This window comes from Delphinus delphis, chromosome 21 (assembly GCF_949987515.2).
Source record: "Delphinus delphis chromosome 21, mDelDel1.2, whole genome shotgun sequence".
NCBI lineage: Eukaryota > Metazoa > Chordata > Mammalia > Artiodactyla > Delphinidae > Delphinus > Delphinus delphis.
The window spans coordinates 25,010,959-25,031,603 of NC_082703.1; the positions used below are offsets into that span (position 1 = coordinate 25,010,959).

General features: G+C 52.3%; 1 protein-coding gene across 3 annotated transcripts in view; it reads left to right on the top strand.

Annotated features, from left to right (window-relative positions):
* Positions 1 to 228: 228 nt before the first annotated feature.
* Positions 229 to 20,645, top strand: part of ARHGEF10 (Rho guanine nucleotide exchange factor 10) — a 73,961-nt gene continuing 53,544 nt past the window's right edge. Inside the window, exons 1-8 of one of the 3 annotated variants that reach the window (XM_060001518.1) lie at positions 229 to 463; positions 6,369 to 6,599; positions 7,215 to 7,493; positions 9,082 to 9,145; positions 11,814 to 11,890; positions 13,885 to 13,941; positions 16,012 to 16,175; positions 18,436 to 18,552. In XM_060001518.1, coding sequence (XP_059857501.1) covers positions 253 to 463; positions 6,369 to 6,599; positions 7,215 to 7,493; positions 9,082 to 9,145; positions 11,814 to 11,890; positions 13,885 to 13,941; positions 16,012 to 16,175; positions 18,436 to 18,552 — 1,200 coding nt within the window. In that variant the 5' untranslated portion in view covers positions 229 to 252. Of the gene's footprint in view, positions 464 to 6,368; positions 6,600 to 7,214; positions 7,494 to 9,081; positions 9,146 to 11,813; positions 11,891 to 13,884; positions 13,942 to 16,011; positions 16,176 to 18,435; positions 18,553 to 20,645 lie in introns of those variants that run through there. The other 2 variants (XM_069540306.1, XM_069540307.1) reach the window with 2 other exon arrangements.

The window sequence follows — 20,645 nt, forward strand, 5'->3', positions numbered from 1 at the left end:
TGAAGGAGGAAGAAAAACCATTGGACTTGCGTGTCCATTTCTCCCCTTAGAACATGTGTGAAATTAAGCAGAGAATCAAGGCATCCTGGGCCGGGCCGGGTCCGGCCATTGAATCCAGCTGCAAAAATCAACCCCTGGCTGCAATTCAAGGTGACGTCAAGACACCGGCGGTCTCCATCTGGCTTTGCCCTGAGTGTTATTTCGAGGCGGTTTGCGGTCCTCACGTCCTTAGATCTTTCGCTGCGGCTATGGATGGAATCTGCGTTTTCCTTCTCTCAGGCTGTCGGCGGGGTGCCCAGAGGCGTCCGGGGCCACCCTCCCCCCGGCCCTGACAGCCTGTTTCATCCTTGCAGGTCCCGGATCCTCCGAGCCCAGGAGCGAGGTGGACGCGGCAGCATGGACCAGCCGGGCCCGCCGGCTCCCGCCCGGGAAGGTAACAGGTTGCAGGCCGGTGGCGGGGCAGGTGAATTGGGGCTGTTTCCCAGGCTCCATGCTCTGGGCATCACTAACCCGCGGCCTCTGGGGTGGGGCCTGGGCTAGGAGCTCCTGGGAGGGAGGAGGGTCTACCCAGGCCCTAGGGGGCGGAGGCCTGGGGGTCCTGGCCCAGCCCCTCCACCCATCCCTGCGGTGCCCACACCAGTGTCTAGGGTCTCCTGTGTTTACTTTCACACGACCCATCAGAACCCCCTGGAGGTGGTAAGGGGGGTGACGGCCCACTTCAGAGACGAGATTTAGGCCGAACCCTGCGGCCACTGGCCACCTGCCAGCGGAGCTTAAGGCAGCCTCCTTGTCAGCTCCCTCCAGGTCTGCCAGGGGTTCTGGGGCCTGTTTCTGGGCCGCAGTTTGATCTGAGTGTGAGTGGCTGGCCTTTGAGGTCTTCCAGGCTAGACCCGACTTTGACTGTTTGAACTGAAAGCGAGACAGACCAACACCGCTCACCACTTTTCATCCCCGTCAAGGAGGTGATGCCCAGACGATGCCGGGCAGCGTGGCCTCTCGGGGACAGGCCTGGGGTCCCCACGGCCCCCTGTGTGCTGGGCCGTCTCCTGGTGCTGGCCGCACGCTCCCAAGTGTGGCCCGGGCAGTGGGCTCCCTCCTACCCCCCGACTGCCCTGCCGCCCCTTCCTTCCTGGCCTTTCACTGAAACCAGCCGTCGCTGTCTTCTGTGCCGTTTCGCTGTTTCCATGGGGCACCAGCACCCTCGGCACCCACGCAGGATAGGGAGCTGCCGGGCTCCGAGGTGCTCAGGGGGCGTCGGCTATTGGGGACATCAGAATACAAAAGGCAGGCCCAGAAGCACCTGCACCTGGTTTTTAGGACTGTGGGTGACGTGCGCGCTGTTCAAACCTGGTGGCAGGTGCGTTGTCCTTCCAGGACACAGGGTCTGCTTTCCGCAGAGGAGGCCACGCCTGCCTCCCCAGCTCTCGGCAAACGCCCGGTGTCCGCCGGTGCCCACCCCCCAGGGGCTCGGCCTCCCAGTCACGCCCCGAGTTCTGCAGAAACGCCCGTCCACCTTCACCCCCAGAGGCACCTCTGCGCTTGGTCCTGGGAGGAGAGGGCCTGGCCCAGCAGCACCGCGTCCTGGCGGGCGGGCCTGCAAGCCTGGGACAGACCTCGGCCCAGAGCGCATGGCCAGACGCCCGGACACCGCGAGGTGGCAGCCAGGCCTGTGCGGGGACTCAGCTGGCAGGAGGCCGCGTCCGAGCTCCAGCCGCAGGGATGAGATGCTCAGGCCTGTCTGCTGAGAGGGCAGCTTACATGTTCTGCCGGCGGGAAAAGCAGAGAAGAGAGAAGGCGGTACCTGTGTGGGGTGGAGGCTGAGTGCGGTGATTATTTCACAGAGCACAGGTGGATCAAATCATCCAGTCCTGCGCCGTAAATACACAGTTTTTATTTGTCACTCATGCCTCAATAAAGACGGAAGAGGACGGGTGCAGAGAGCGAAGGGTCCCTCGGGGGGCTGGAGGGGCGCTGAGGGCCGAGCAGAGTTCACCGCCCTTTCCCACGAGCGCCGTCCGTCCTCTCCCCGCAGTGGCCCGCTTGCCCCCCCACCCCTTGCTGCTCCAGCACCAGGTGCTCCTGGGCCCTGCTCGCCTGCTGTCTTCACGGTCGCGAGCGAGTCTCACCGGCAAGGCCTGTCGCTCCCGGGGTGCAGCCAGTCCTGCCAGGCTGTTCACGGGTGATTCCCCCGACCCTGTCCCCAGGCAGGTGATTCCCCCGACCCTGTTCCCCCGACCCTGTCCCCCTCTTAGCTGGGAGGTGACTCGCAGCTGGGAGAAGGTGGGACCTTCTACGTGGACCACCTTCTACATGGGCCGCCTGGGAGGTTTCCTCTGGGGAGCCTGGGGAGGTCCCACCGACGTGGGGTGTTGAGGATGCCGGGAGAGGACCAGCTCCATCTCCCCGGGCTGATGGCTGTTTCCTGGTTGACAGCCCAGGGCTAAGACCACGATTTAAACATGTTAGTACCATGCCTTAAACATGATTATACTCTGATACAAGACTTTCTGGGTAGTTAACACTTGTGACGATTAGCAATGGGGATAACAGCCTGGCATCGTTTTTGATGATTCAGTGATGCTTTAGGTATAATTTCCCCCATTGTGAAAATGAAACTGTCCTCTTAAAAATTCCCTTGAGGGACTTCTCTGGTGGCGCAGTAGATAAGAATCCACCTGCCAATGCAGGGAACACGAGTTCGAGCCCTGGTCCAGGAAAATCCCACATGCCGTGGAACAACTAAGCCCGTGCGCCACAACTACTGAGCCTGCGCTCTAGAGCCCGTGAGCCACAACTACTGAGCCCGCGTGCCGCAGCTACTGAAGCCCGCAATGCCTAGAGCCTGTGCTCCGCAACAAGAGAAGCCACCGCATGGAGAAGCCCGAGCACCGCAGCAAAGAGTAGCCCCCACTCACCGCAACTAGAGAAAGTCCGTGCGCAGCAACAAAGACCCAACGCAGCCAAAAATAAATAAAATTAAATCTTAAAAAAAAAAATTCTCTTGAACATGACAGAGGGGCTGGAAATCACTGAGGTCCGTTCTCCCCAGCACCACTGGGACACTTGTGTTTTCATCTGTTCTCTGTCTTTTCCCTCATATTTCTGTTCTGCATAATTGCAGCCATTGAATTTACATTTTTAAGATTGTTGAGTATACATTTTTATGTCATACTTGAAACTTTACAAGTATTTTCCGTGTCACCACATAGCTTTCACAGCTGTCATTCTCAGTGGCTGCATAGTGTCCTGTGCACAGTGTCAATAACATGTTCAGGTGAGGTAACGCTATCCATGTCCATCGTTACCTGTCATCAGGCACCTGTGCCTTTTCCAGAAGCTTCCTTGGCGACAAGTCAAATCGGGTAAAGTGGGATTTGGGAGGAGGTGGGGTGTGGCGGAGAAGCCCGCGGCTTCGAGGGTTTTGCACACAGCTGCTCGGGTTTGAGCGTGGTCCCTGAGGTGCGTGAGCGGATGACCGGGGGTATGTGTGCATCTCTCCAGGCCTCGGTTTCCTTCTCCTTTGGGATAACAGCTGGAGCAGCCCTGCCCTCAGGAGGTAACATCCATAAAGCTCTTAGAGGCGGGGCCCCTGGAGGCTCTCAGAGAGTCAAGTTAGAAGATGCTCCGGGATGTAAACACTGTATTACAAGATGGTCCAGGATGTCTCAGGATGCAGAACTCAACACTTTGATGATGGTAAAGTCACTACCAGCTAAAGCTTTTCTATAATTAATAGCAAAACAAAAGAAAAGTGAGTCTTTTGAAAGGAAAAAGAAAGGAAGTCAGCAATGTCACCATGTTCCTGCTGCTTCGGGACAGTCCTCACCAGGTGCCCGGTGACGGTGACGAGCTCAGGCAGAAGTGAAGGACAGCGGGTGGCGTGCCAGCGGGTGACAGGGGGCGGCATTGTTCCGCCACCCTGCTGCCCTGGGACCTGGTCCCAGCTGTGACACGCAGAGCCTAGAGGCAGCAGAGGACGGGCTGTGAATAGCCCCTTGTTGGTGGGGCTGTGTGCAGCCTGTTGCTTCTTAAAGCTCTCCTTCATAACAGTAAGAGGAATTAAGAAACAAATGCCTTCATCTGAAATAAAGAGAAGCACATCTCGGGTTCAGCTTGCATATTGTAATCAGCTATGGTCTTACCAGCCCCAGGAACAACATGCCTAGCTCCGATCTCTGAATTTACAAATACTCTTTTATTTTTTTCCCTTGAAGTGTTAATTTGTGGCATATCTTTAAAAGGTGTTAATGGGTTTTCAGCTGTCCTGGAGGGTTGTCTGCTCACAGAGGAGGGATGACCCCTGCGGCCAGCGCTCTCCCACTGGGAGTGCCAGGGACCCCAGCCAGCCCATCCTGATTCCCGGGGTTCCTGGTCAGTTGTGTGGACTGTGGCCTTTGGTCCTAACTTCTGCCAGGAGTTGCGGGCTGCCGGGCTGGGCTGGGACTGATGGATTCCCTCCCCCACCCCACCCCGCTTTCCCTGCAGCTGCCGCCTCTTTCTCTCCTTTTTGTTGCTAAATCATTAGGTACTCAGTTTATCCACTGAAGTCAACTGGCGAACACATATTAGAGCAAAAAATCTCTGAAACAGGGCTTCCCTGGTGGCGCAGTGGTTGAGAGTCCGCCTGCCGATGCAGGGGACACAAGTTCGTGCCCCGGTCCGGGAAGATCCCACATGCCGTGGAGCGGCTGGGGCCGTGAGCCATGGCTGCTGAGCCTGCGCGTCCGGAGCCTGTGCTCCGCAACGGGGAGGCCACAGCAGTGAGGCCCGCGTACCTCAAAAAAAAAAATAAAAAAAATAAAAAAAAATCTCTGAGACAGAAAAATAAAATTTTCCAGAACGTTTTCTAAATACAGTTGTCATTTCCTTAAATGACAACTGAATCATTTCCTTAAATTCACGTTTGCCAAATACACGTGACAGGGAAATAATACCAATTAAATACCCTGACAAAAGTGAAGGGGAAAAAGTAGCTTATGTTTTGACTTAGTAACAACAAATCATGCCGGGCAGTGTTGAGATTCTCGCGAGCACGGACTCCGAACTACATGCTGGGGTTTTCTCTTGTCAAACCTCTTGTTTGAGATTATATCGCACAACTGCCAGACTTTGAGAATTAGATAAAATATACCTACAAGTGAATTTATGAAAATTGTTAGAAAAAAGCTTTACAATATCTTGCACTAAATGGGCTCTAAAATATCTGGGAGGGGACAGAATGAAACATGAGCCGTGGGACCTGAGACACAGGCTCTCCCGTGACCACCTTCACCCATTTCTTTTTAGAACAAAACATTTGTAAGTGTAATTTATTTAGTATTTATATACATAATGTAGAGAAAACTCAGATAGACACAGAGGATTTTAATGCCATTTCACATTTTAATTCCAGCATGTGCATTTTTTTTTCCTGAAAAAGATTTTTAAAGAAAGTCACCCCCTAGTGATTTGAGATTATGGCAGGAACAATGTTCTGATCCTTTAAATTCAACTGACTTTTTTTTTTTTTCTTTTAAAAGTCTGCATGAGGGATCTTATTGTTTGTCATGTAAAAACCCTTATATCAGCAAATCCTTGCATCCCCTCTCACTTTCCCCCAAAGAAAGCAGTGTTGGAAAGAATTCTCATGACCAAGGGGACACAGGTAGCTCACAGCTGTGGATTTTAACCGTGAGGACGGTACGCAGCCCGCCGGCATGAACAGAAGGGATGAAATCACACTGATCGCGTAGGAACTTCTGAGTTACACGTTGCTCCTCGCCTGGTGGTTTATTTAATGTTATTCCAAGTTGATTTTTACGAATGGGGTTCTCAGTCCAGGTGTAAAGTGTGGGAAGTGCTTTTTCTCTTCCTTTCTGTCTCTCCTACTTTTTTCTTTCCAGACTGTGAGTTGTGGGTCCTTTTGAGAGGAAAGCCAGATCGCTGCCCCAAAGCCTGATGGCACAAACTCTCCCCAGTAGGAAGGCAGTGGGTCAGGGCTTCCCTGGTGGCGCAGTGGTTGGGAGTCCGCCTGCCGATGCAGGGGACGCGGGTTCGTGCCCCGGTCCGGGAAGATCCCACATGCCGCGGAGCGGCTGGGCCCGTGAGCCATGGCCGCTGAACCCGCGTATCCGGAGTTTGTGCTCCGCAACGGGAGAGGCCACAACAGTGAGAGGCCCGCGTACCCTAAAAAAAACAAACAAAAAAAAATAGGCAGTGGGCCAGCCCGGCGGGGGATGCGGGGAGGGCGTGTCCTGGCGCCGCCAGCACCTCCGGGTGCCCATCTGGGTGCTCATCGCTGGCTGACTTTGGCTGCGGTGTGTTTTGGAGCGTGGAGGCCGTTTTCCCGGTAACGCTAACACTGTGGTTTACGTTACTTTAAACTTCAGAGAATGAAGTCAAGTACGACACTAACAACAATGAGGAAGAGGAGGGGGAACAGCTGGATCTCGACGGCGTAGATGAAGCTCCAGAAGCAGACAGACGGGCTCCGGGCGCCCCCGAGGCCCGGGACACGGGAGCAGACAGCCCCGCGGCCAACACCACCATCCCCGCGGCCAACACCACCATCCCCGCCGCCAACACCACCATCCCCGCCACCAGCACCGCGGCCGGATCAGGTGCGTCCTCGGGCCACCCAGGGACCAGCCGGCCCACCTGTGGGTTGGAACGTCCTGGGGAAGGTGGGGTCCGGGAGCCCGAGATGTGTGATGTTTCTGTGATACGATGTGAACTGAAATGACTTAACTCAAGTTTGGCCGAGATTCTCTTATTTGTTTTCTATTTTCCGTGATTTTCAGTCTTGTCTACCTACCTTTCTATTTATATTTTGGAGGAAACAGGTATTGTTATTTTCTAATAAAAATGGCCTCACCAGTTTGTCACTGTGTTGCATAAAACATTTTTTCAAAATAATGCTGTTTGAGATGAAATGTAGAAGTTTAATTTATATTTTAAAATTTGGGGGTGGAGTTGGTGACTTTTATTCACTCACCGATGGTCTGGTTGGGACCGTCCCCACCTCTCCACGTGGTTAGTGACCCCCCCGCTTCTGGCAGCGTGTCACCCATTCGCCTCATTGGAGGAGCCTCCCTGGGCTCAGCCAGGCTGCGTGCCCTGCCTCCGAGGTCGCGCTGACCCCACCGATGCTCCAAAGGACAGTGCTTCCAGGCCTGGGGTGTGTCGGCCGTGCCCGTGACGGCCGGGTGTCTGCCACGGGCTCCTCTCACCCTCAGGACACGAAAATGGCACGGGAGCGGACACAGACGCCCTGGCGGAACCGCTGAGACCCGGGGTCCCGACGAGAGTCAACCCCTACTCCGTCATCGACATCACGCCCCTCCATGAGGACCAGCCGCCGCCTCCGGACCCGGAGGCCGAGGGGGAGGGCGGGGGCCTGCACGTGCCCAGCGGGTACTCGGTGCCTGTGCCCTGCGGCTACGCCGTGCCCTCCGGCCTGCCCCTGCTGCTGCCTGCCTACTCCAGCCCTGCCCTCACCCCCGTGGGCCCCGCAGGTAGCGTTGCCACACCTGTGCCTCACCTGGCGGGGCGGCGGGGTTGGGGGGGAGGGCAGAGGTGCTCTCCGTCTCTCAGGGCAGACGGCCCACCTGGGGCGTGTGTGTGCGTGTGCGTGCGTGTGTAGCAGGCGCACTGGGGACCCGGGAGAGGGGCAGGAGTCGGGAGAATCAGGAGGTTCCGCAGGGAGCCGGGCAGGTGCAGGGAGCCTGTCCCCGTACCTGTGATATTGGCTGTCAGGGGCCGGGGTGCTGAGGGGGCCCAGCTCCGTGACTGGGGTTTTGGTTCAGTGAGTCACGGCTTTCACCTCCACTTAGCGGGAAGAAGCAGGCGTGTAGCTTCGAGGACGTGGTTTACACAGCCGCCTCCGTCGTCTTCGCAGATGCCCCTTGGCTGCGTTGTTTCAGCATCCGCTGTTTCTGCAGGGCTTCAGTTTTTAGGTTTAAAGGGAGAGTGTGTGTCTCCCCGAAAGTCACATGTTGAAACCTAACCCCCAAGGTGACGGTGTCAGGAGTGATGAGGTCATGAGGATGGACCCCCACGCATAGGTTCAGGGCCCTGATAAAGGACCCCAGAGAGCCCCCAGCCCTTCCTCCAAGTGAGGACGCAGAGAAGATGGTCTATGAACCTCATAGAGGGACCTATGCTGAGGGACCTCAGCAGACACCGCACCTGCCAGCGCCTTGACCTTGCGCGTCCAGCCTCCAGGTTGTCCATAAGCTGCGCAGGCTGCGGTGCTTTGTGGGAGCAGCCGGGGCCCGAGTGTGCAGCTCACCGTTGTCCCGGCCGAAGCCCGTGGGCAGTTGCCACTCCCTCCTCGCCTCCCACCCCCTGCACGTCCAGGTCAGGAGGGCAGCTGAAGACACAAACCATCCCTCCTCTGGAGAAGTGCAGTCGGTTCTGTTCAGAATGAGCCCAGTAAAGGCATCTCGGCTGAGTTTTCCCTTCTCTCACCTGCTCTGCTTCCATGTTCTGTGCTGGGACGCACCGTGAGGACTGTCCCAGGTGTGGACGTCCTGATGGGCAGGAGTAGCCCCGAGGACATTGGCGTCACAGAAGCATGAGCAGGACATATTTGTGTGAAATTTCAGTAAGAGGGTTCTTTCCTTCCCAGTTAAGACAGTTGAGGAAAACAGGGAGTTTGGTTGTCAGATATCACCAACTTCAGTACTTCTTTCTTGAGAATCTTTTGAGCTTGTCATGTAGACACATTTTCAAGTAAATCACAATTGCAAATTCCCATGAATACTTAAGAAACAGGAGATAATTAGGGTGTTTCTCTAGCTTGGTTTCTTTGGGCACCGTTTTATTTCAGGTAGTTTCATAAGACCTTTGGGTGTCACTCTTCATCATAATCCTATTTTTTTTTTTTTTTTTAATTAACATCTTTATTGGCATAATCCTATTTTGAATACGTTTGATCTAAAAACTGAAAATCTTAAATCTGTCAGTTGATCATCTTCACAATAAGGTAAACCTCTCATTGATAAGAAAGGAAAATATGAAACCATTTTGAGGATAAAAAGCAACTTCCTCAACATTTCTTTCGGGCGTAAGACAATGTGAACTTCTTCTTTTTCCTGGCAGAGACACAGGAAGGAGCAGAAGACAGCCAGTTGAATTCCTTGAGTTCTGAGGATCCAACAAACAGGTATCTTTACTAATTTTCCGCGGATGTTCTGAGTCCCTGACCTTCTCCTGAAACGTCGTGCGCAGTGATTCCGAGGCTCTTACTGCCCAGGCCCCCTCCCCCACCCCGTGGTCCTTCTGTCCTCCGTACCCTCTCCCCTCTCACCCAGGGACCCCAGATCGGGTCTTCCTGAACACCAGGACTCTTTAAGACGTTAACATTATGCTTTGCAGAAAAAGAGAAAACTGCGGGTCCACAGCCACAGAGAGCTGGATGACGCGCCACTCCCGTCTCCCTGCCAGAGACGTTCAGAGTACTTAACCTTGTAAAGGTTCTCAGAATCCCGAGGGGGAGAAAGGATCTTTAACTTTGTCTAACCCAGCTTTCATCTACAATTCTTGAAACTAACTTGATTATAAGTCTTTCTTTCACGCCACTTGCCTTCACAAATGCTGTTGCATCTGCTCGAAATTCCCAGGAAAATCCCCTCCCCTAGGCAAACTCCTACTCACCCTTCAAAACCCAGCTTAAATGTCTCGTTTCATGAAACTGTCCTCTGCGCTTCCAGAGCTGTGTGCACGCACCTGCATTGTGCTCTGCTTTGTGCTCTCACTGTTATTTCTGTGTCCCTTTCTGCTACTAGATTGAATTCTTCAAAGACAAAGACCAGGTTTTACCAAGTCTTAGAGCACCTACCCCCTAGCATGGGAACATGCTTGGTGCATGGTAGGTGTGTTTATTTTTTTGTTTTTAAACGGCTCTATCGAGTTATAATTCCCATACCATAGTACATTTCACTTATTTAAAGTGGACCATTCTGTGGGTTTTGGTATATTGCATTATTCGTTTTAAAATTGTGGCAAAAATATATACCATAAAATTTGCCATTTTAACCATTTTAAAGTTTAAAATCTGGTGGCATTAAATACATTTACATTGTTGTGCAATCATCACCACTATCTACTTTTGAAACTTTTTCATCGTCTCGAACAGAAACCCTACCCACAATCCCCCCTCTTCCCAGCTCCTGTAACCTTTATTCTGCATTCCGTCTCTATGAATTTGCCTACTCTAGGTAACTCATATAATTGGAATTGTACAGTATTTGTCCTTTTGTGTCTGGTTCATTTCACTCGGCATCGTGTTTTCCAGGTTCATCCGTATTGCAGTGTATGTTGGAATTTCCTTCCTGTTTAAGGCTCAGTAATATTCCATTGTGTGTATATACCACATTTTGTTTATCTACCCATCTACTGATGGACACTTGGTCATTTCCACCTTTTGGCTACTGTAAATAACGCTGCTGTGAACGTTGGTGTACAGGTATCTGTTCAGGTCCCTGCTCTCAATTCCTTTGGGTACATACCTAGGAGTGGAATTGCTGGATCACACAGTAATCCTATGTTTAACTTCCTGAGGAACAGCCAAACTTTTTTCCATCACAGCTGCACCATTTTACATTCCCACTGGCTGTGTGTGAGGGCTCCAATTTTTCCAAGCTTACTAAACGTATTTCCTGCTTTTCAAAATCATCGCCATCCTGGTGAGTGTGAAGTGGTACCTCGTGGTGGTTTTGATTTGTGTTTCCTTGATGACTAATGATGTTGAGCATCTTTTCATGTGCTTATTGGCCATTTGCATGTCTTCTTTGGAGAAATGTTATTCAAGTCCTTTTGCCCATTTTTGAATTGGGTTTGTTGTTGTTGGGATGTAGGTTTTTTTTTTTTTTCCTGTGGTACGCGGGCCTCTCACTGTTGTGGCCTCTCCCGTTGCGGAGCACAGGCTCCGGACGCGCACGCCCAGCGGCCATGGCTCACGGGCCCAGCCGCTCCGCGGCATGTGGGATCTTCCCGGACCAGGGCACGAACCCGGGTCCCCTGCATCGGCAGGCAGACTCTCAACCACTGTGCCACCAGGGAAGCCCCAGTTGTAGATATTTTTTTTATATAGTCTCAATATTAAACCCCTATCAGATAAGTGATTCATGAATTTTCTCCCTTTCTGTGGGTTGTCTTTTCATTCTCTTGGTAGTGTCCTTTGAGGCACAAAAGTTTTTAATTTTGTTGAAGCCCAGTTTATCTATTTTTTCATATTATTTCCTGTGTTTTTGGTGTCCTGTCCGATAAATCATTGGCAAGACCAATGTCCTGAAGCTTTTTCATCCTTTACTTCTGAGAGTTTTATAATTGTAGCTCTTAAGCCTGGTGGGGGGTGTGTTCTGTAGAGGTCTGGTGAGTCCAGTTGGTCGGTAGTGCTGTTTACATCCTCTGTTTCCTTATTGATCTCCTGCCTGGTTTTTCTATCCAATATTGAAAGTGCTGTACTGAAGTCTGCCCTGTTGCTGGAACTGAGAGGCCCAAGTCTCACTTGGGTGTGTCCGTACAACCCAGCATCGTTTGGGGCACATAGTGGACCCTCTGCAAGATCTGAGAAACAGGAGGACGAGTCAGGCCTCTTGGGACAGGGACTGCGTTTCTTCATGTCTTGTTGCACTGGATGCTGTGCTAGACATGTGGTGTGTGTGTGGTAGGCATTCAAATGCACTTATTTATCCATGTTGTGGAGAAAATCTTGAACTTGGTGTATCCTGTAATGCTACCTGGGAAAGTGCCCAATTTGCCTGCACAGTGACTTTTTAATCACTGGAGGGATTCTCAACATCCTGATGTTCTGGTGTGTTTTCTTTAAGTGAAGGTCCAGTCCATAAGGAGGACAGTGCCCTTGCCCGGTGGGTTGCAGATCCGGCCAATACAGCCTGGATGGAAAGTGAGTACCACGGCCGCCGGGAGCCTGGAGGGCCACCCCTGAGCCCCCCGGGGACAGTGCTTATCTGTCAGCCTCAGCCAGTTATTCTCCTGTCCTGTGTCCATTCACCGGAAGTACTGACCAGAGCTGACGGTGTAGATGCTTCCCCAGGGCCCCGTGAAGCTGTCCCTTCGTCTCCCATCAGATCATCTCCGCTGTCTGCATCCCAGCATCTCCCCCTTCCTGATTGACTCTTTCTAGTACAGGTCTTGGTTTTTGTCATAAAAGTTAGAGATTTGGGGACTGAGGCATTAACAAGGCATTGTTTCTTATGATCCCCAATGAGATGATTTCTCATGGTACCGTTTTAAAGAGGGAGTGGTGGATGCTTCAGCCAGGCCACTGACCAGATGGTGCAGAAGACCTTCTGTTCCATGTGTGGTGTAGAAGGCAGAGCTAATTTTGTTTTTTATTATTTTTTTTAAAGTGAGACTTTTCTAATTACCCCTTTTACTATCCACTGGCTCACTAATTTTTGTGTAATCATCTTATATGATTGACTTACAAGGTAGAACCATCTTAATCTCCTAATTATTAAATTCTCTCCTGGAATGTTTGATTCTGGCTTTAATTATGACATTGCCAAAACAAACAACTCAGCATAAGTAGATGCTTCTGCTAGGGGGCTATTACCTCTGGATCATTACAGGATTAAGTTGTCACCTCACTATCCTCAAGCAATTTTATTTCCCAAGTAAAATCTGACGTTCTCCCATGACTCGTTTTTTGTTTTGTTTTGTTTTGTTTTGCGGTACGCGGGCCTCTCACTGCAGTGGCCTCTCCCATTGCGGAGCACAGGCTCCAGGTGCGCAGGCTCAGCGGCCATGGCTCACGGGCCCAGCCGCTCCGCGGCATGTGGGATCTTCCCGGACCGGGGCACGAACCCGCGTCCCCTGCATCGGCAGGCGGACTCTCAACCACTGCGCCACCAGGGAAGCCCCATGACTCGTTTTTATTAGTAGAACAGCTGTATTTGAAAGTAAGGTCTGTACATCAACAGCCCCCCACACTGCCTAACGGGGGTGCAAATACCGTGGTCGCAGTCGAGGAACATTATTCTGGGACAGCAAGCCTCTCTGACGTGGGAGCTTGAGCGCAGCACGAGGAGCAGCTGGGTCCTGGGAATGTGGGGAGGGGACGGTGGCCGCACGTCAGAGGAGGGCGAGGCTGTATTTATGTCATCTTGGCTTGCGTTGGTTAGTAACCAGTCACCTTCGTGGGTTCCAGGACGGAGGACCCTATAGTTTGGTTGGCTTCCCTGTAGAGCATGGAGCTCTTACGAATATGTGCATGAACTTCAAACCCCATTGCTCTCCTGTAGGACCACTGACACGCACACGGAGTATCTGCCCGTGGAGGATCCCTCCTTTTTTTTTTTTTTTTTAAAGAAAACACCTTACAGTTTCCTAGGATGCTAACGTTTCACGTAATGCAGTTTGAGAGGTTTTGTCCTCAAAGCTCAGCATTTTTATATGTGCGTGTGGCCACGTTTCAGCTGCAGGGGTGAAAAATGAGATGAAGCTATCGGTTGATTTTGAAGCTTCCTACCCGACAGCAGCAGTGAAGCTGTCCCTTTGTTTCTGAGACTGCACGCCACCTTTGTAATTTTTGTGTATCAGAACACATCAACTGCATAAAGTTAAAAATGTTTATACAGAGCCATGTAGAGACGTGTAATTGAACGCAAAATAATGGAACAAATTGGCTTGGAGACCGTAAAACTCCTGTTGGATACATTTCACAACCGCTTCGTTTAGAGATGTCCTTCCATCCCAAGGAAGTATTCTGCCCTAAAAACAGTGCTCATGCTTTGGTAAGGCCCCACGAGTCATCCTTATCATAACACTAACTTCTCGAGTAGCCGTAACATCACAGGAGTCTGTAGCTCCGTGAAGTGCAGGACGTTCTCCCTGGGTCGGGGTCGGTTTTTAAAGTTCCCCTTCCTTCTCTTCCAGATCCGGAAGAAGCCATTTATGATGACGTGCCGAGAGAAAATTCGGACTCTGAGCCAGGTTTGATTTTTGTCTGGGCTGGAGTTTTATGAGATGCACTTTACCGTCATTCCCTCTGGATGTAGGCGGGCAGGCAGAAACCTTAGGTGCACAGCTCTGTGTGTCTGTAATCACGTTTCGTAAGGTTACGGCGTCTCACCGATGTTGTGTGGTACAATTTCGTGTGTGCACGTGTTTATATCCCAGCCCTCAAGGTAGGGTAATTTTCTCAGTTATCCTAAAAAGAAACAGGAGGAGTTAAAGATGGGAAAAATAGGAGTGGAAAGGGAAGAAACATGGAGGCTTGAAGGGCCGGCATGTCTCTAATAAATGATATACAGGAAGTCATGGAGGAAGGAATTACTAAGAATTTTCCAGGATTACAGATGTAAGTTCCCGGGTTGTCGAAATACGAATTCAAAGCAGGTTGAGCGTGAATCCGCCACGAGGCGTGCACAATTCCAACTGCCGAGCACAGCCCACTGTGCATATCTTAACAGCAGCAGGAGCGAGGGCGCAGTCAGCCGGGAGGAACTGCAACTTCTCGACAGGCTGGGACACAGCAGGGTAATGTTCCCCAAGTGCTGAAGAAGGCTCGGTTCCAGCCCGCATCTTCACATCCAGCCCAAGTCTTGTCCTTGAACAAGAGAGAAACGGGCAACCTCAGACGCAGATTGGAGAGCTTCACCGCTCGTAGACCCTCGAGGAATAGTTCAAGGAAAAGGGTACTGAACCCCATAGAAGGCAGGAAAGAGTAGTGAGCAAGTGAACTGACCCTGAGGGTGTTAGCACAAACTTAGAGCCACTTTGCCCGAAAGGCGTGATGCAGAACACCCCAAATGAAATGTCAGGAAACCACGTCTGGCAGCATCCCAGCAAACAAGCCAAAGCCCATCCTAACCCTGGAGGTTTGTGTCCAGAGTTCAAGTATCTTTCAACATTGGCTGGTTCTTTAGATGTCATTTCCCACAGAACCAGGCGAATGACACAGACCATACGCTCATCCTGATACACGCTTAGAAGGTACTTGGTACCATGCCTTCCAGTGTTAAAAACTCCTGACAGGAGGGAACTTTCCCAGCCTAATAGAGGACATGTTCTTAAAACCGACAGCAAACTGCGTGGATTCATTTATTCATCCCACAAATGCCTTGGACGCTGTCAGGTCCCCAGCACTGTTAGGGCCTCAGCTAACGGAGGCCTCCTCCCGAGATTCCTACATGACAGGAGACCCGTGCTTACCTTCGGCCCTCTTTCTACATAAACCAGGCAGGTCCTTAGAATAAGTGTGCTCCGGGGTAGTTATTTAAGTACCTGCTGCAAATAACGTGGAAACTAAAGGCAGGTTGCTGTAAAACCAAGTTTGAAATGCATTTTTGAGTAATTGATCCTCCCTGGTAGACCTTTCCCAGCTCAGATGGGCTGATCTGGGGTCTCAAAAACCAAACGGCAACAAAAGGTGGGCTGGCGGTGCCCCTGCCGAAGGTGATAGCTGTTCTGTTAGACCGGTGTGTCCCCTCTGCAGGCAGTGCCTTTGGCATTGTATCTGGCGGCGTAAACAGATGTGCTTTTCACTAATTCTAAGATGACTGATGTGATGAAGATATTTAAATACAGTAACAGGTTATAGGTACTCTGGGCTAGTTTTAGCACAAAAGCCAAAATTATAGTTGTTTGCAGTAAGCTTCACTTGCATTCATATTTGAATATCTCTATCGTCCATCTGTTTGTGATCTGTTAATCTGTCTGTGTGTCTAATCTGTTTCTATTCCATACATTTATCTAAAGAAAAATTTTCCTTTGTCAGAAGTTCTCTATGGGCAAGACATCATTTGGTATAATTGTGGTGGCTTCTCATAGACCAGTGGTCCTCAGGACGTGGATGGGGCTGGGGGGTTATCAGAGCTTTGTCACCCCACGCCCATCAGTCCAGCGCCTTTCTGGGGGCGGCCACACCTGAGGTTCCATTCCTCCAAGCTTTTCCGAGGTACCAGCCCCCAACGATGTGGTCAGATGACGAACGTGCACAGACAGAACAAGAGCCAGTGAGGGTCTACGTTTTAAATTTCCTTTTGGCATTTATGCATTCAGATGAAATGATTTATGATGATGTTGAGAATGGAGATGAAGGTGGAAACAGCTCTCTGGAGTACGGGTGGAGTTCGAGCGAATTTGAGAGCTACGAGGAACAGAGCGACTCGGAGAGCAGAAACGGGGTCCCCCAGTCCTTCCTGCGCAGCGACCACAAAAAGCAAGTACGTGTCCAGTGTGTGTGCCTGAGAGATAAAACGTTCTCACGTGGACATGTGGACGGGACTATAAGATGTCATTTTCATTCGCGTACTATTTTAAACTGTCGTTTTTTAAGCTGTTGTTACGTGCTTTAAGAAAAGCACTAGATGTTGGCAAAAGAGAAGACTCCCCTTAGTTCACGCAGTAGAATCTCGGCAGGATGGGAAAATTAAATTTATATAAACCAAATCCCTCCAAAGGCCCTAAGCGAGTTCGCTATCTTGAATAACTTACGTAAATACGCATTCCCTGGATATTTGTGTTGTGTACACGTAATGCTGTCTGTGCCCAGCCCGCTGCATGGATGGAGCCTGGCCGGGTGGGACACAGCACAGCCCTGCTGTCCTTTACGGGATGTTTTGAACCTCAGTGTTCTCAACACAAACAGGAAGATATAAAAATAGAACACGTTACAAAAGGATGTTATAGGACGAGAGCAGCTGAGCTGCCCAGGAGCACCCTCAAAGGGAGGGAGTGTGTGTGTGTGAAGCTCCCGAGATGAGGGTCCAGGGAGGAGCTCCAGGTTGCAGGAGTGGATTCCAGGGCTGGAGGTTGTAGGGTGGGGACCTGAGAGGGGCCCTGCTGAGGGAGATCACCCCACTGAGGTGTCCGGTGTCCAGGGGTGACTGGCCACCCCGAATACTCTTGTCGTTGGGCGTTTTGGCTGTTGGTAAAAGGATGATTCCCACTGCCGTCCACGGTCACGTCAGCGCGCCATGGCCTTTCTGTGTGAGGTCTAGATGCAGGCCGCACGCTGGTGGAGGCTGTGGCTAGTGCCTCGTCATCACAGCAGAGTCGATAAGTCAGGGCAGGACCAATCAGTTACGCCTCCCCCTGCCTGCACCCCCGTGACCAGGCCGATGGGCCCCTGGACGTGGCCTCCACGTCGGTGCGGCTTACAGATTACTGCGGGCGCATAGGGTTCGCATAGTCTGTAATCTTGTCCTGAAACTCAAGAAGACTCTACCAGTTGGTGGTGGTCAACCCAGCTACTCAATATCATTAACGAGCTTTCCCCAGAACTTAGCTGTCTCTGTCACCAGAGTTATTACAGCCGAGACTTAACCAGCGAATGAAGCTACAGCTGTAATTTTAGACGGAGCTGGTAACTAAGGTGACACTTGGCTCTTTACAGCCGAGTCCAACATTCCAGGTTTAAATGGAGATTTTAAATACGGCACCGGGGCCTGATTTCAGCAGGATGGGGCACCCAGTGTGGCCTTGGAGAGCAGTTAAAACGCTCGTAAATTTCGACTTCAGCAGGCCTGGCGGATGACGTGCAAACTGGGCTGGTCAGGCGATGGCCCCTGAGCCGTGGGCACGATTACTGAGTGGACACTCTGCCCTCTTGGCCGCCCAGCTGGACCTGTGTTCCCAGATGCATCACCAGCAATGCTAATAGAGGAGGCCGGGTGGCCCAGCAGCAGAGACGGTGGAGGGCCAGCCCCGGGCGGCCGTGAGTGCAGAGTCCTCACCGGGTCCAGCACGCGTCCGTCCTGTGGGGCAGCGTCCCGAGGGCAGCGCTAAGGAGTACCAAGTTTCCTAGTTTAAAAAGTCGTATTTCAGAAGCTGCCAGGATGACACTGTAAGTCGTTTAAGACTCCTCTCATAGTCTCAGATTTTATAAAAAAAATCGCTGAGGTGTCCTTGTCTGGGCTGACATGGGAAACACTCACTAAGGAGCAAGGGGCCTCGGTTTGCATATTGGAGACGTTTGTGATCACGTGAGGACTGAATTACAAGATTTCACCCCATCCCCGTGGGCTGCAGAGAAAGTTATGTCAGTTTGGAGACTCAAAAATCTACGTGGTCGTCCCCAAATCATTTCCCCCATCGATACAGTCTTGAATTCAAGCTTCTTTGCTTTGGCGCTGACACAGCGGAACAATGTTATATGTATTTCTACATTTTTGATCATTTTAATTTCACCAAAACGTAAAGGCGTGACGGTGTCCACATATTTCTGTGCATTTACTTTCTCTTGTTCAGCATAGAAGAGTCTCCAGTCCGGCTCACCTGGAGTCTGTCTTCTGATGATGTGTCTTCCTCACTCATGTGTTTATTTCTCGAGAGCCGGTGGGCTAGGAGGGGGGGCCCGGGGCAGCAGGACCTTGGTGTGTGAACATCACCCACCAGACGCTGCTCAAGCCCTTTCAATGTAAGATTGTCTCAAAGCACCGGAAAGAGCGTGTTGTGAAAAGCTTGTATCTCTTTGTACTGTAGCTTTCCCATGACCTAACCCGCTTAAAGGAGCACTATGAGAAAAAGATGAGACATTTGGTGGCAAACGCGGTGGGCGCGGTAGAGATTCAGCAGCTAAAGCACAAACATGAACTGAAGGTAGTGTGGTTCACGCTGAAAACGCTTCTGCAAAAAACAGACTGTCCTTTAACGAGAAAACTCAGCCCCAGAGCTGGCCAGTTCTGCCGGGGTGGTGGTTCTCACGGTGCGGTCCAGGGAACCCCAGGGCCACCCGGGCAGTGGCGAGTTCCTGTCAATTCCGGGGCATCCTTCGCCTCTGTCCCCCTCCGTCCCCCAACGTGTGGACGGAGGCCCCAGGGCGTGACCCACGCCTGCTGGGACGTGGGATCTGCCGTCTCCACGCCAGACGCGAGGCAGGTTCCCCTAAGTGCAAAACAGTTGCACTTTTTTTGTTGTTTTGGAAAATGTAGTAATTTTTCATAAAACGTTACCTGAGACAAAATGTTATAGGTTAAATATTTTTTAAATGAATATTAATAAAAATATTCAACATTTTTCTCAATTTTAACTCCTTACGTAGCGTAACATAGATAAAGGCGGTAAACCAGAACCGTTTGGGCTGCTCGATGACTTTTCTGAGTGTGAAGGGCTCCTGAGACCACAAAGTTGAGAACTGCTGGGTGTGAGTGTCGTGGTGTCCACTGTTTGAGATGTTTTAAAAGGGCACTGTCAAGTAACCTTTCCTTCACTGGGATCTTCGTCCTGCTGACGTTTCTGATTTGTTCACACGTCTTGAAAGGCACTTACCTGAGGCAGGTGTTCACTCAGAAACGTCTCTGGAACATCACGGCTCTGTTCCACGCTTTTCGGTGCAGGAGCGAAGCCCCCGGAATCATGGCATCTCCTCCGGCACAGCGTTGGGCTGGTTCCGTGCAGGAAACAGGCGGAGCCCCTGGGATGATCTGGAGGCCGGGGTGGGGGTGGTTCCAGGGAGCACAGGGCCGGGTGGTCCAGGCAGGGGTACGAGGCAGGCCAGCGCAGCAAAGAGAGGGGAATGTGCTCGATCAGACGGTGGCAGAGCGGCAAGGAGCAGGTAGGGTGACTCGTCTGGGGCCGGCTACGCGCTGCCGTCCTCTGCAGAAGCAGGGCCTGGCGTGTTGCTGCAGCTGTGCGACCCTGGGCGGCCGTTCCCTCCGCCCGGAACCTGGCACCTGTGTGGCTTCACCTGGAGCCGGGGCTCGGCCCCCTGCAGGCTCCCTGGCCATCTGTCTGTCCCTAATTCTCTGACTCCTTGGAGGGAGCATGGACAGCGTGTGCAGCCCGGGTCTGGGCGGCGGGATCTGGACGATGGGGGGGTAGGGAGCTAAGGAGGGGCGCACAGGCAGCGCGAGGCGCCAGCGGTGGCTGCGGAGAAGCGGGGACGGCGGGCAGCTATCCGGGGTCGTCAGCAGACGAAGCCGCGTTTGGATGAAGGGATACAGGAGTCGGAGCAGGCAGAGTGGCTTTGCCGCGTTTAACCTGGCGGGTAGGGCGGTGGTGAGTGGCTGGGCATCCGAGTCGGGGTCAGCCAGGCAGTGTGACTTGGATCTGGTGTCCATCGAGGTGGGTGGTGGGCCAGGGGCACATCCTCAGGGACACAGCCTAAGGCGCGGGGACAGCGAGGAATTGCAGAGTCGCTCGGGCTGGAGTTACGAGTGTCCGGCACCAGGCTGCAGGCTCCTCAAGTGGGAACCTCCCAGGGGCACAGCTCCCGAGTCCAGGGTGCACACTCAGCCCCCGAGAGCCCCTCAGCCGGCGGCGCTCTGTGCAAACGCGCAACCGGGCAGTGGCCCCGTAGAAAGGGCTGCCGGAGGGAGGCCAGGCGAAGCCCTGGAGCGGAGCGGGCGGGTGTTGAAGCCTCTCCCCTGGGGAGGATCGCAGGAGGGCGGGGAGGCCGGCACCTAGACAGACCCGAAGGGTGTTAGCTTGTGTCATAAGAGGCCATCTGGGTTTTCTCTAAAGGATCAGTCGCTCCGTACCCAGTGGCCAATATCTCAGACGTTAGAGTCCTAAGGATAAGAAATGGGGGTGAAATGCCAAAGCACATCATTGGGGGCTTTTGGCCCTAATGGCCAGTCTAAGTGTTATGCCAGGAGCCTGGCTTGAGGGAACCAGGATGGACAAACTCCTCTGCGGGGGCCGGTGGTCTTTCCAACCCTTCAGTCTCCGTGGAGGAGGGGGTCTGCCGACCC